The sequence below is a fragment of the Helicoverpa armigera genome, chromosome 10 (assembly GCF_030705265.1).
Source record: "Helicoverpa armigera isolate CAAS_96S chromosome 10, ASM3070526v1, whole genome shotgun sequence".
Taxonomy (NCBI): Eukaryota; Metazoa; Arthropoda; class Insecta; order Lepidoptera; family Noctuidae; genus Helicoverpa; species Helicoverpa armigera.
Genome location: NC_087129.1, coordinates 7,988,541 through 8,002,781, shown reverse-complemented (window position 1 = coordinate 8,002,781; position 14,241 = coordinate 7,988,541). Strand labels below are relative to the sequence as shown.

The 14,241-nt window shown below is 38.4% G+C and overlaps 2 protein-coding genes across 5 annotated transcripts; both read right to left on the bottom strand.

Moving 5' to 3' along the window:
* Nucleotides 1–743: 743 nt before the first annotated feature.
* Nucleotides 744–3,737, bottom strand: LOC110378446 (splicing factor YJU2). The gene is made up of 5 exons (XM_021337705.3): nucleotides 3,610–3,737; nucleotides 3,313–3,525; nucleotides 2,864–3,038; nucleotides 1,764–1,941; nucleotides 744–1,133 (listed from the first exon to the last, which is right to left on the bottom strand). Exons 1-5 carry the CDS (start codon nucleotides 3,631–3,633, stop codon nucleotides 791–793), a joined length of 933 nt encoding a protein of 310 aa, XP_021193380.3. The 5' UTR covers nucleotides 3,634–3,737; the 3' UTR covers nucleotides 744–790.
* Nucleotides 3,738–5,463: 1,726 nt separating this feature from the next.
* LOC110383216 (trichohyalin) lies at nucleotides 5,464–14,131 on the bottom strand. 4 transcript variants are annotated; one of them, XM_064036593.1, is made up of 21 exons: nucleotides 13,957–14,131; nucleotides 13,440–13,573; nucleotides 13,166–13,228; nucleotides 13,056–13,091; nucleotides 12,735–12,873; nucleotides 10,000–10,092; nucleotides 9,575–9,927; nucleotides 9,217–9,436; nucleotides 8,943–9,073; nucleotides 8,732–8,862; nucleotides 8,479–8,632; nucleotides 8,219–8,401; nucleotides 8,018–8,133; nucleotides 7,691–7,929; nucleotides 7,484–7,620; nucleotides 7,184–7,302; nucleotides 6,986–7,103; nucleotides 6,734–6,850; nucleotides 6,217–6,324; nucleotides 5,799–6,007; nucleotides 5,464–5,621 (listed from the first exon to the last, which is right to left on the bottom strand). In XM_064036593.1, the coding sequence occupies exons 1-21, from the start codon at nucleotides 13,991–13,993 to the stop codon at nucleotides 5,603–5,605; spliced, it is 2,856 nt and encodes a 951-aa protein (XP_063892663.1). In that variant the 5' UTR covers nucleotides 13,994–14,131; the 3' UTR covers nucleotides 5,464–5,602. The 4 variants fall into 4 exon arrangements, 3 of the variants coding, with proteins under 3 accessions (XP_063892663.1, XP_021199652.3, XP_063892664.1); XM_021343977.3 differs by having other exon boundaries at nucleotides 6,719–6,850; nucleotides 13,957–14,124; XM_064036594.1 differs by lacking the exon at nucleotides 6,217–6,324 and having other exon boundaries at nucleotides 6,719–6,850.
* Nucleotides 14,132–14,241: the final 110 nt, after the last annotated feature.

The window sequence follows — 14,241 nt, the reverse complement described above, 5'->3', positions numbered from 1 at the left end:
TAAATTAGCTGAAATCTAAGGAGGAAAATTGATTATAAAAAGATAATTCACCTGCACTTATAAACCTAAAAATATCCGACACCTACTGGCCGTTATCAGCGACCGCATAACTCGAAATAGGTAAATAAGGTCAGTGGCAAAAAGGACACACCCTGTAGATGTAGGGGCCGTCAAATCAAAATAAGAAAGCGCCACGTAAACTGGCGGAGTGAATGCACTTGACACCGTAATAAATAGAAGTTGCGTGAACAAAGGGCGGCGGGGTTGCGCCGACCCGACGCCGGGCCAGCGGTAAGCCGATTGTCATCCAGACATCCACCTAGCAGTAATCTCTTTTGGTTGCAATGCCGATACATTAGATACGTTTTTTCCCGTCATCTTTTGATGTAAAATGTATTTTATAGAAGCGAAACTTTATTTTTGTTTGGTTCACACGTGTCAGGTGATAATGACTTTGACTTTAGGAGATAGCGAAAAGATTTACTTTTGTTAGGGAAAGGAATTGACATGCTTGTTAAAGAATGTAAAATGTTATAGAATGTTGTTGTGTTTACTGTTTATAATTTAAATATTTTTCTGAGCCATTGCACAATTTTTTTTTTGGTCTGTACAAGTAAAAGTGACCACTCTATAGTAGCTAAAATTATTTCCCCGAAAAACCTACAAGTAGGTACAATATCAAATCCAAAAAGGGCTTTAAAAATACCGAAAAAATTTGGGTCTATGTCAATAATAAACATGAGTAAATTCCAATCCTATATTTGTGTCAAACCTTACTTAATGAACAAGCTCACTGCGAGTCACTATCACTGCCGGAGTAGCTCGCTAACAACGACAGTCCCGACGGTTTAGGAGTCACTTCACTTGAATTACTCTTACTAGCTACTTCAGTACTTACACTACTCGTAGAAACTTTCGTCTCTGTATCTTTCTTACTTCTCACTAAGTTCGATAAAGCAGGTTTCTTAACTCCTATGCTTTTGTTCCATGATTGTTTCTTTTCAACAGTTTTCTGCGGTATGATTTCTATTCTCGAAGACTTCGCTGGAGGCCCGTCGTCTTCGTCTTTCACTTCTTCAATGATTTCTTCGGCAATCACCTTTTTTGACGATGGATTGTTGAATTTAATCGATCTGAAAGTTAAATTGAAATTGTGGTGTAATTTCGACAAGATTACAAGTTGTATTGTCACTGTGAACTGAAAATGCGAAATGATAATTGATACCTAATTATGATAGTGTTAACATTAGGCACGTGTTTTCAGGCCCCGTAAACCAAGATACGAGAACGGGCTAAAAGCAGAGCAAAGGGCAAAACCTCTATCCAGTAGAAAAAGACTATTTATTCAAGCCAATCGACAATCAGGAGGTATTACTCCGATTTCAGGCCTTTGAGACTGCCTGCAAGGTCTATTTTTGCATAACGATGTAAGTTTAACCTCATAAGTTCAGATGGAGAAAAGCCACGCCATACTTTACAGTTAATAGAGACTTATTACGTCTATATTAGCCAGCAGAGATTCTTAGTGCTGCTTTGTTCTCTGTTGTCTGATTGAGTCACACAGTGTCGCTAGTATAGCAACCCGAGCGAGTGTTGTAAACTCTTTGATTTAATGCGCGTAGTTACATCCATGTACGCCTGAATATTAAACGTTGCGGCGATCTACTAGCCCACACTATCACTTTAGCAGGAATATTCGACATAACATAGATTTGTAAAATCTAAACTACATTCATTTTTATTAATTTTAAATGTTTACTTACTTAATAAACTCATCATCCTCTTTCTCCTCTCTGGCCCTCCTCTCATCCGTTGTCTCTGGCTGGTACTGTTTGAGCATGCCCTCATAGTCTACCGCGTGCTGTCTCCTGTTCAACTCCTTTAATTCTTCCAAGCTTTCTAGTGACTCTATCTCTTGTTTAGATTGCTCTGTTCTGTATTCTGAAATCATTTTATAAATTGTTATTAGTTATCCGTAACAGGACTTTGAAATCATGATGATTTTAATATAGACATGAATCATTTGTTGACGGTAAGTATATGTACCTATTGTTAGAATAGAATAATGGGAGTCTAGACTATTTTATTACCTGCTAAGGTGCTTAAGTGGTTCTGTTGTACCAATTATCAGATTACAAAACATACAAATAGGTAGACTACTGATTTCTTAGAGTAGGTAGCACCGTGCAATTAAAAACTATACTATTACTCTGTTTTGCTAATGGGCTTAAAACAATTTGGTATTATGTACAGTTATCGGCACGGATATTGAGCCCTGACCTTCACCTGCGCAGAAGCGATTTACTGCCTTATTGCCTTATGCGTACGGGTGCGCAAAGCGATCCCCACTCTTCCGCCGAGAGCTCAATATCCGTGCCGGTAACTGTAGTTTTAGGTATCTGGCAGGAAATGGATTTTTAGAAAAGGATTTTCTATTTACATACTTAAATACAGAGATGCAATAATATTGTAACTCTTTTACATTTTCATGTAATGAAGATCTAAAGCGAATTTCGCTTATGCTAATGTGTGTGTTTTAAAGCAAGATTCTTTTATGTTTCAATCATTCTAAGGCTAATAAGACGAGATTACCATACTGCCAACAGAATAACCAGCAGCTATATTATTTGAGCAGTAAGAAATGACTATCGTATTTAGTTATTAATTTGTTATTTTTATTTTATTACTGTGTTGTTTCTGGTTTTCTCTTGTGTGCCAATGAAATCATTCTTCTTTCTTTCTTTTTCTATTGTAAGATGCCAGAATTATTCATAAATTGGTTGAGGCCCACCCAGTGTCCATGCACTGTAATTACCTCATACTTCACCAAAAAAGCCATTTATCAGGTTAACAGAAGTTTTACCTAGTAGCTTCATAGGATTATTAGCTTCTTCTTCTTTCTGTTCTTCTTCCTCTCGCTTAGCCTGCTCCTCAGCAAGTTTGAGCGCCATGAAGTTCCGAGTTGCACCTGCCTCTATCTCATAGTCTGTGTTCTTTGGGTCCGTCTTAAATGATATCTCTTGTAGGCACCTTGTGCACTGAAACATTATTCAAAAAGTATGATGTACCTACATGGCTCATTACACTCCTAAAGTTATTTACTATAATACCATTAGAAGCGGTTCAAGAAGCGGAATTGTAAATAATGGTAAAATATAATTGGTAACTTTGTACTTTTAAACATGAGTAATAATTCCGTCAGCGGGTCATTCTAGGCGGCGGTTGTTTATACAGATATTAACTGGTTTAATGTCTGTAAACAATGTTAAGACAAACGATTGTTTATGGCTTACTTATAAAACTATAACTTACTTTGATATAAAACCTATAGATTCTGATACCAAGGTAGTCTTCATTTTCAACATCCTCCTTCCTGGCGTTGAACTTCTTTCCCTTGTAAATGTACTCGCCGCATGTGGCGCAACGCATATTGAAGGGAGCCATGAGTCGTACGGTATACTGGCGGTTTTTCGCCAATTTCATACGAGGAATCTTCGACGGATCGAAATCCGGAGGATAGTATTTCTGCAAACATTACAATAACGCTTGTTATTCGTAGTACTGTGCAGTTTTAACACATTGCCTTAATGTTAAATAACGTCTACTTACATTTAAAACTTTTCTTTCCGACATTTTTAGGCGCTAAACTATTAAATTAGGTTTATTTTGTAAATAAAACACGTCGCGTTGCGACACGATTTAGTGACATTTGGCACTATTTGGCAGTGACAATTTGGACGAGATGTCAGTGAACCACAGATTATAAATAGCAGTGAGTTAAAGACGCAGGCCTCGTACAGCCTAGCCGGTAAGACAATATGGACTATGCGTGTATCTTTTATTTCGACGAAAACGATAAATTAAAAAGCACTATTATCAATGCGAGATCATTTCGGATCATCCACTCGCATCTAATTTTGTTTGTGTGAATCTGAATTCATCTCAGTAGCCTTATTCGCTAACTCCACTGACAGCTCGCAGATATCATCAATTGGTAAAGTGTACATCAGTAAATTGTCAAACAGCTATTTTCTTATTCGCTAACGCCAGTTACCAAATGAGATGACGTCATCAGCATCGACACAGGCTGATATCCACCATGACTCATTTTGACAGCGGTTTCTGTATCGATAAACGTTATATTGCGATTCCGTAAGCCCAGTGGACATCAAATTGATAGCCAATGTCATTTTTTGAAATACACTACAAATAGCAGTGTTTTATGCCTCATCACTGGGATGTCTATACTATATTGTTGCATCAGACATATTAGAATTCTCTAATTTTGCGATTCCAATAGAAATACAAACCCTGAGTCGTTTCCTTTATTTTTTGATAGTGTTATTTTCAATTGTATTATTTTAATTTGTTTTATCTTTCTTTGTGTGGAATAAAAATTTCGCGTGTATTTTTGTTGGCATTTGTGGAATAAGAGACAAAACGAAGTTTATCCAGAATCCAGAAACGTCGTATGCGAGATTGCAATAATTCTCTGGATTTACGGGAGAAGGAATTCATGGCAAATTTCCGTATCAACAAATCAAGGTTTTAGCGAGTTTCGGCAGAGTTACGTCCGTTTCTGCAACGTGCTCAACAAAACACTGCTGTTGCAATTAAGCTAAAAGTAAGAATTTATAACGTAAAAAGTTAAATAAATACCAATATTACATAATTTGATGTTACTAATTTGCAGCATGTCTCAACCTTCATTTAGTAAGTGAGGTAACCGATGCTCTCAATGTATGGGACGACCTACTCAAGTACGTAAAGTTACCTTCCTGTAGTGTACCAATTTTTATTTTGCATGCAAAACATAGGAATCTACGTATCAAAATATTGTTTACGTTGTTAAATTTATAATAACTACAATACTCACAATATTCTCAGTTAAAATGTTGTTCAACCACACGGAATTTTAGACACCAAGTTCACACACAATAGAAAGCAAATACTGAATTTTACCGCCACAGATTGTTTTTAAATATATAACACGCTGAAAATAAAGCGTTCTCCCAAACGTAGTAATGTAATGCTAATAGGGTATTTCCTACTTAGCAGTATTATAGTCGATAAAAAAATAGAGTTGTCAAGTTGTCATCGTAGTTTTGGCGTCAGCAACCGTGTAACGATATCCACCGATATCCACTTCATGCGATACAGAATACCAATGTTTTGAACTTATAGGTTGACATCAAAGTTCCGATGACAACTGAGGCCAGTTGACATCTGAGAATTCGAAAGTTAGCGAATAAGCCAGCAGATCTCAGTACTTTTAGAAACATTTTTTTAAACAAAGAGATGTTCTGAATTTGGATATCTGTTTTTTATATACCCAACATTTTCATCGTAGATAATGATAATCAATCATTGTATAATAATTGTTATAAATAAATATTGAGATAGATTGCTTCATCAATCGCAAATAGCTCGTCAGATTATGATTATTAAGGAAACGATTATATGTAACGTCATACAAAATATCAATTTATTCGCAAAAATCGAATCGACCAAACTTATCACAATCAACTGACATTCACAATTTCACCTTACAGGCACTTAAAAATTTTATGCGACGACACTATACTGAGCACGTGGATAGCTTTTAGAAGAACAGGAACTTTCTGAAAAAAATAATAAAAACTTTAATGAGAGGATGTAATAGGAAAATTACATGCCTTACCTAATTTTCGTTGTATTAAAAGTAACTACTTGTCTCTAACCTAGCCTTAAATTATTTATTATAGAGTCCCTTGAGGCAGAGTCTCTAGTATAGTGATCTCAACCTACGCTTATCTCACCGTTCTCGTCGATTCCCACTAGCAGCGAGCTCGTGTTCAAGCGCGGCAATCTTCTCCTCGTGCCGCGTCCGCTGCGCCTGCGCACGTCGTTGTTGCTCCTCAAGCGCCAACACGATCTTCTCCAGTCGGTGAATCTGTTGTTGTTTATTCTCTAAAGTAGCGAACAGCTCCTGGATCTCTTCCGCTTTCGCTGCTATCTGTTTGTTCACCTGGGAAATGTTAAGGATAGAGACTTCAGTTCCATTCAACATTAGAAAAAAAAACCTTGTAATTACAGTCAAAATTCAAATCAGCCATAGACACTGCTCTGTTTGTACAGTAGTCCAAAAAGGGGGGGATTAACCAACAACCAAAATTCAAATGAGACCCCGCGTGTCGCAGAAATTACAATAAAAAATGATAAAAAAAGTCGTCTCACTTCATCAACGATTTTCATTCGGTGCTCAAGATCTTGTTGCAACGCGGCCAGCTCGCGACTCTGCTCAGTCTCTTTGTTCTTCAGCATATTGATTAACTCCTCGCGAACCTGCATTACTGACTAACTTATAAATCAACGCCAAAATAATACAATTATTCAAAAACAACATCTAGGTACTCCAGACTCCAGATCTGGAAAATCTTACATGCAAAATTACATTCAGCGAAATAATTATTTTAGTTTTAAGAACAGTTATATTTTTGACATTCAGATGATTTATGTTTCATCACTTTTTCTAAGATAAACTCGTCGTTTGTATTAGATACAAAATAGTTAAGTTTAGTTTTAGTGTAGGAAATTGGATGCTGAATACGCGAGATTTAAATGTAACTTATAATCTTCACGTTCCAGCTACTTTTTGCTACGCGACTGCCAAAACTCTAGAATCGCCAACGTACTAGTTGTGTTACTATAACTATGATTGCAAGAAGGACCTAGTAACCTTTATGACTCTTGCCTGGGCACGTGAAGTCTTGTCCTGTTGCTCGAGTTGTTGTTCCTTCTGCACCAACAGCTCTGATAACTCTTCGTTTCGGTGCACCGCTTCGAGAAGGCCCATTCTCAAGTTCATGATCTAACAATAATTTCAAATTTCAAAACTATTGACAGTAACTGTTGTATAATCACGGCATGTTTTGAATCATAAACAAAACATTTGCGTTGGTTGGTCTTTCACTATTGCACATGAATCTATTAAATTAGATATTACCTCCTGTTGTAAGTCCTGATAGCTGATACCATTGGGAGCCTCTTGACAGTTGGCCACGGCGCGATTGTGTGCCTGCAGATCTCGTACATATTGTTCATATTGAATTACTTTTTGCTCGCTGAAATGTGGTTAGCATAACATACATTTGACTATAAACAATTATTGGTGTCCTATTCGCTGTTGAGTTAACTTACTTACTTCAATTTAATATTTTTTGTTAGTTCCCTTATTTGTGTTTGCATTTTTCCTAATATTTCTTCCTTGCTCAGAAGCTCAGCTGCCAGTTTCTGCTGCATTCCTACCTTGTTCTCGGATTCCTGAAATTCATAAAAGTTTGCAATCAGAAAGTCATAAAATATGACAAACGTTTATAGCAACATGTAATCACCTCACTGGAGGAAAAAAGTTATCTGGTACATAAGACTGAAAGAAAAAAGTTGCAGAGAATAACTAATGATCCTGACACGTAAATAGCAATATAGACAGAGCAATAATTACAGTTATCTTAGTCAGAGTTTCCAAGAATCGCACTTTCTCCCGTTTGCAGGCAGTCACTTCATCCTCAGTTACGCGTAGACTATCTTTAGTGGCCTGCAGTTCTGCCCAGAGATCCATTTCTCTTTCAGTTGGTAAATCTGGAAGCATTAGAGAATTTAGCAGGTGTGATTTTACTACTTGCCGGTATATGAAAATAAAAATAATTACCATTAGGATTAGGTTTAGTATTTTCCATTTCAGTGATTTTAGCTTTTAATTCTTCAATATTATTTTGGCTCTCTACTAGGGCAGCCTCGGCTGCCTCCTTCAGCTCAATCTCTTTTTGTGTAAGTTTACGTTGTTCTTCTAAATTAGCCTTGAAATCTTTGAGCTGGAGCGTTAGTTCTTGTATAGCTGCCTTGTGCTGAGTTGTTAAATTTTCTATTTGGTGTTTCAGATCTTGAATTCTGTAGAAATAAGGAATTGTATCAGTAACACTATGAAACAATAGCCAATTCTTGAATATCATCGCATATTAATATTCATTGTACATACTCGTTCTGTAGTGTATCACGTTGTTGAGCTAATTGACTACTGGCTACTTCTCCGGTCTTTAACGATTCCTTTAATTTCCTAGCACGGGCTTCCAACTGCACTTCCCTTTGACGACTCTAATAAAATTAGATAATAAAAGAGCATTAGTAAATGTCGTAGTTAAACGATGTGTGACTGTCGTAATGTGTAATAGTGACGGACCTGGTCTTCCAGCGCCTTCACAGTGCCTGTGAGACTAGCAATGCTTGCTTCTGCCTCACGCAGTTGCCGGTCCATCTTAGTAATACGGATGCGCGCTTGACGGAGCTGGGACTCTGTGGTCGCCAACTTCTCTTTAGTAGCGACCTTCGCTGAACGTTCTTCCTCCAACTCCCGACGCATTTCCTTTTTTAAATAAATTACTTGCAATCTAATATTTTTTATACAATGACTTGTAAAATTACTTGTTTTGAAATACTTACCTCAGTAGACCTGTTGCGGTCAGATTCATTGCGGGTTTCCTGCAATTCACTTATAACGGCAGAACGTGTTTCGAGGTCTTGTCGAAGTCGTGCTATTTCTCTCACCAACGATTCTCCGACAGCTACCAAAGCACTTCGTTCTCGACAGGCTCGCCTTAAATATGATTGTGTTATTAAAATAAGAAAAATACAAAAATATAAAAAAAAAACGTAACTTGTTTAGTAAGTCATTTCAATAAATTATTATAATTACTTGGAGAGTTGAGTGACAGTGTCAACCGCTTCATCAGCACGGGATTTCAGGTCACGGAGAGACTCGCAAAGTTCAAGCCCCTGAGCATTGTATCGAGCAATACGCTCCAATGATTCGCCATTACCATTTTCCTACAAAAGTCAACATTTGGTATTAATATTAATAGAAAATCATCGCATGATTATCAGGATTTTAAATTAATAAAACTTACGCTTCTTTCGATGAGCTCCTTGACCCAATCAATGATCTCTTGTCGCGCCGTAAACGCCTGAAGGCACAGATCGGCAAAGCAGGTAGGTACGTTCGCAACTTTGGAGTCAAGTTCCGCAAGGGCACATTCATCTGTACAAAACCAGGAATACTTTCTATTTGATTTATTGATAAGGACCATTTAAAACCTTTCATTTTGTTGTAATAGTTTTACAAACAAGCTCTTACCAGTTAGCTAGGGAGACAGATATATATCTAGAGAATATATATATTACCAATAGGAAGGGTCGTGTTGATGAGTTCGACCGCGCCATCAGTAGTGGCCGAGGCGACAGCGTCGCGACACAGCTGCGCGACCTCGTCCGCTGTCCAGTCCGCTACATTGAATACCACTAGTTCTTGTAGTTGGATCCCCTCGCCGCAGCCCGAGACGCCCTCGCGAGTCATGCGCTCACGCATTCCACGTAAACTATCGAATAGTTCCAGTACTGCTTGCTGCAAAGTTTTGATTACATCGTTACGTGTTTAACACATTTTTTGATTGTTAAACATAAAAACGTTTGGGTTTAGATATCAATTTCGAAGACCAATATCTATAAAAAGCAGTAAAATAAGAGATGGTGGTAAACGAACCTGCTTCAAATCCAATTCCTTCTTCATACGATGGAATTGCTTCTGTTTTGAGAGAAACGTTGATTTAATATCGTCTTCATCTTTGAATGAACGTGTTGGACTGTTAATGGACGCCGGCGACAGAATTCTAGAACTTGGTGGGACGTTCAGAGATGGAGTTCTTGGACGAGATGGGTTGGAGTGGCGTTGCGGCGTGTTGGGCCGACTGCTGGGAGTGCTGTGGCGCTGCACGGGGTGCGCCGGCGTCGTGGGGCGGCTCGGCATGCGCGGCGTTTGTGGACGACTCGATTGTAAGCTTCTAGGAGTCTGGGGGCGGCTATGCAAAGCTGGGGTTTGCGGCCGACTTTTAGATTCTGAAAGATTAACCGTCAACAATAACACTCACCTGAAGTTCTTTAAAATATTGTGACTCTTTAATACCTTACCGCTTTTGCGAGTAATATTTTGCTGTAGTGCATCAGGTTCATTTGTTATGGGTTGCTGTACTTCATTGGGCTCGCCATCATTATTTTTTATTTCTGAAAAATAAAATAAAATAACGATAAGAGCATGATTACAGTATAATAGCAATAATAATGGTGACCTAGACGATTGTCGGCCGCAACTGGTCCTTAGCCAGCTGCGCAGGACATATTATAGTGCACAAGCTTCTTTTTCGGGACGGCAATTCGACACGACCGGAGAAAGGTCAGGCGCAGGCAGGCCCGCCGTAAGCGGGCGTGCAGCGCGTGCACCGCACGCGGGCGGCACGTCCTAGGGGGCGGCAAATCGAGCGACCTATCACGTACTATTAAAAAATACAATATCTTTTTACCAATTATTTGATTTCAATATTTCCGAACACAGCAATAGCGCTAAGAATATTACTTACACTGCCGGTTTTAGTTACATTTGTTGATCATTTTCAAAATTAAAAATTATTAAAAACGATTTAAAACAAATGCCCTGGGCGGCACTATTTAGGGGGCGGCAAAATTAACCCATACGGCAAAATTAAACCATAATTACGTAATAAAATATACGTATATACGTAATATTTTTACTAAAAATAGATGAGTAGATTAGCAATAAAATTTCAGAAAAACCGCCCTCGCTTTGGTCGTCCCCTATCAATTTTGACGGGTTCATCCTTTGCATCCCCAAAAAAATTCGCGCTAGCTGCGCTCGCGCCTCCATGTCAGATATCGCAGTCAGTAGCGGTTTTAGGGTAGGGCGCGGTTGGGCGACGGCCCAGGGCGTCAGAATGTTACTCCTATTTTTGTTTTAAATTTCATCGAAGATTGCAACTTACAAGAACTGTATCCAAATGAATGGATAGCATCAGGGCCATTTTAACCTACGGTGCAGCGTGTGTGAATAACCCGGGCGCCGCGGGTTCAGGGGCGCCCAAGGCGAATTTGTGTTTAATTCCGTGTTAAATTTGAGAAATTCTCGAAGAAACACTACTTTTATGTCCCAAAACTCAAAAATTTTCGCGCTCGCTTCGCTCGCGGTTTCCTTGCTTTACACCTCGATTTTTTAACACATATAGCTACTTTTAATGTCCCAATTCTCAAAAAAAAACGCGCTCCCTTCGCTCGCGGCTTCTTCACTTCACAGTCGCTTTTTATTATATATGTTTAGTGATCCAAAACACAAAAATTTTGCGGGCTTGCTTCACTTTACAGTTGTTTTTATTTTTCAAGATTTTTTTAGTCTACCTTAGCAAAAAGGGAGCGTCGTTTTTAAGTTCTTTAATTAATAAGAAAGTAACTTCTAGTTTCCATATGAACTTTCTTATTTACGGTAGGTACTACTTTAAGTCCCAAAATTTTAATACATAGGCGCCATCATCAACCAAGAGTTATGTACGGGAAAAATTTTAAGTAATTTTTGTTTTGAGTTCTAAAATATTACAAAAAATTTCGCGCTCGCTCCGCTCGCGCAATCAGAAGACATATTCTAGTGTTTTTGCATTCACCAACCAGCAATAACTTATGTACGATTGGGCTACATTTTACGTAATTTTTGCTCCGACTTGTGTACTATAAAAAAAATATTCGCGCTCGCTTTGCTCGCGCAATCGGTATCTATCTACATACGTCTCTATTTTTCGTATGGGTTTGAATTGCAGTTGGAGGGCGCCGTAGAAATCTCGCCCAGGGAGCTGGTTGAGTTAAAACCGGCACTGATCGCAATTTATCTTTGTTTAATTGTTGTTGGCATTCAATTCCGAAAAATCATTTTTCGCGCACGTACGTTATAGCTTTTTGTTCATTTTCGCTTTTTGTGGTATGTTTACTTCATGAAAACACTTCATTTCTGTGGATATCTTACTTTTTGACTTTGCTTTGTTAATTTACAGTGGTTTTTATTTGTTTTGTGTCCTATGACTAAATAAATTTCGCGCTCGCTTCGCTCGCGCTTCCTTACATATAAAATATGTCTCATGCGTTGACTTTTTCAACGGGAAACCCACCAAAAACCATTAATAACATATTTTACTGAAATTAAACATTGCTATAAATATTTAAGTTCGTTAGTTTAAGTTACCCATAATCTGTTCTAAGCACTTTGATATACATTATGTTGGTACCTACCCATTAATCACAATCTTTCAATACATAGGGGCCACTTGGGTAATTATTGCACTGCATTGATGCCCTAAGCAATTGCTTAGTCTGCTTATGGGCTAACCCAGGACTTCTTAGGTTACTCTAAGACTTGAGCATTTCAAGTAAATGAAAAGTTATGTGTAATATATGTTATGTACCTATTGCAATATTTATTTATCCAAAAGGAAGTACGTTTTCTGCAATTAGAGCGGTGCACGTACATATTTTTTTCTGTTGGACAAGTAAAATGGATATGAATGGGCGGGTGGGTCTGGACCCCCTGGACCCCCCCCCCCCTTATATATTTTTTGACAATAATATGTAGTCGTAGGGCGGCATAATCGGTTTTGCACGCGGGCGAACAAACAGCTAGCGGCGGGCCTGGGCGCAGGACCGATATTTACTTACTCTCCGATGCACGGGTGTATCAATCGTCAACATACAAGATTCTGAAACGATTTCGGCCCGACCCAGGAATCGAACCAGAGACCTCATATGCAGCAGACCACTAGATCAACGTGTCGTATATATTATTACTGTATAAATAAGTACGGACTGTGACGTACCCAAGGGACAATTTTCATTGATGTCCTGAAGGTTCACAGCACCACCATCGTAGACAGCTTGGTCATCCGACGCTTCCTCTATTATCATTACCGAAGAGTTCTCAATAATATAAGTGTCAGGTTCTATCGGTGGCGCGATCTAAAAACAACACTCACAGATAACTCATTTAGTATCAAAACCACAATGTTTTGCTAAATGATCGTTGCCAAGAAGCGATCACACATTTTAATTTTCTCTCATAAAAATTGCCATCACACTGGAATAAATTTTTATTTTCTCATGGGGGTCGTACCAGTGAATAGTTAGGTATATCTACTTACACTCTCCAATGGTTCGGTATCAAAGCCCCCGTTCGCCTATAAATCAAAAAGAAGAACTTAAGTAAAAGAAGCCACGAGAAGATGTCTAAAATGTGGTCAATATTTATTACCTTGACATCAGTCTTGGAATCGGATTTTTGGGCACGTTGAAGAACTTGAGGAGAACTCTTCCCCTGCAATTATTCACTTTATTTATCACAACATGTTAACGCTATCTCACGCATTGGATACCTATGTATTAAGAATATTACCTTCAGTAAACTACGATAAGTACCCTAAGTACCTATAAACGCTGTACCTAAACTTCTCAGCAAGAAAGATCGAATATCGGTCGCGATTTCCAATGCTGTGTAAACTTATAGATCGTCGATTAAAAGATTATACCTTAGGACAAGTAGACATCCGGGTCGGCGATTGCCTCTGAGAAGGCAGGGACAAGTTTCTGTTAGTGGCATTGCGAGCAGCGCGCGCGGCGGAGGCAGCTGTAGGCCTCGGCACCAATCGAGGAGTTGTGCCAACTGCTCAAAGTAAATTAACATTACACAAAACATTTGACATTAACAGCTGTCGACTTGACACGGGAGTCTACGGAAAGGCTTAAGACCTGGTGCTTTATAAGATGCATATAACGTAGGTCAAGTAAGTGCGTCAGTTGTGTACCAATCTCTTGATTTGGAATAATGAACCATCCGTCACCTTAACTGCAAAAATACCTATCGACAAGACCAGCCCAGCACACCAGAAAGTGCCGTTGGAGGATTTGGTCAGTGGGTCGTCTGATTTTTTTCAGAAACATAGTTTTTCAACTTCTTATCACATAACTTTTAAACTAGTGTTCCTCAATGATCTGTAATTGGTAATCGAGAGAATACCTTAAGTCAGTGATTTATATGAAACTTACAAGGCTTATCCTTTTGCGATTTCGCCGCAGTCGTCATAATAAACTCTACAGCTGAAAATTGGTGTATAGAAAATGTAAAAGAAAACCTCTGGAAATTTTGATATTTTGTTAAACTATTTGCGTGATCGGTGATGATGGACGGGAGTTCTAAATTTGAAATTAGACAGAAAATGTTTTATGGCATTTGATTGCAAAGAAAATAACATATTTAATGAAACTTTTTGGTCATAACATGACAAAAACCTTTTTTCAAACAGAATAACAATTTGATAGGCAGACGCCGCA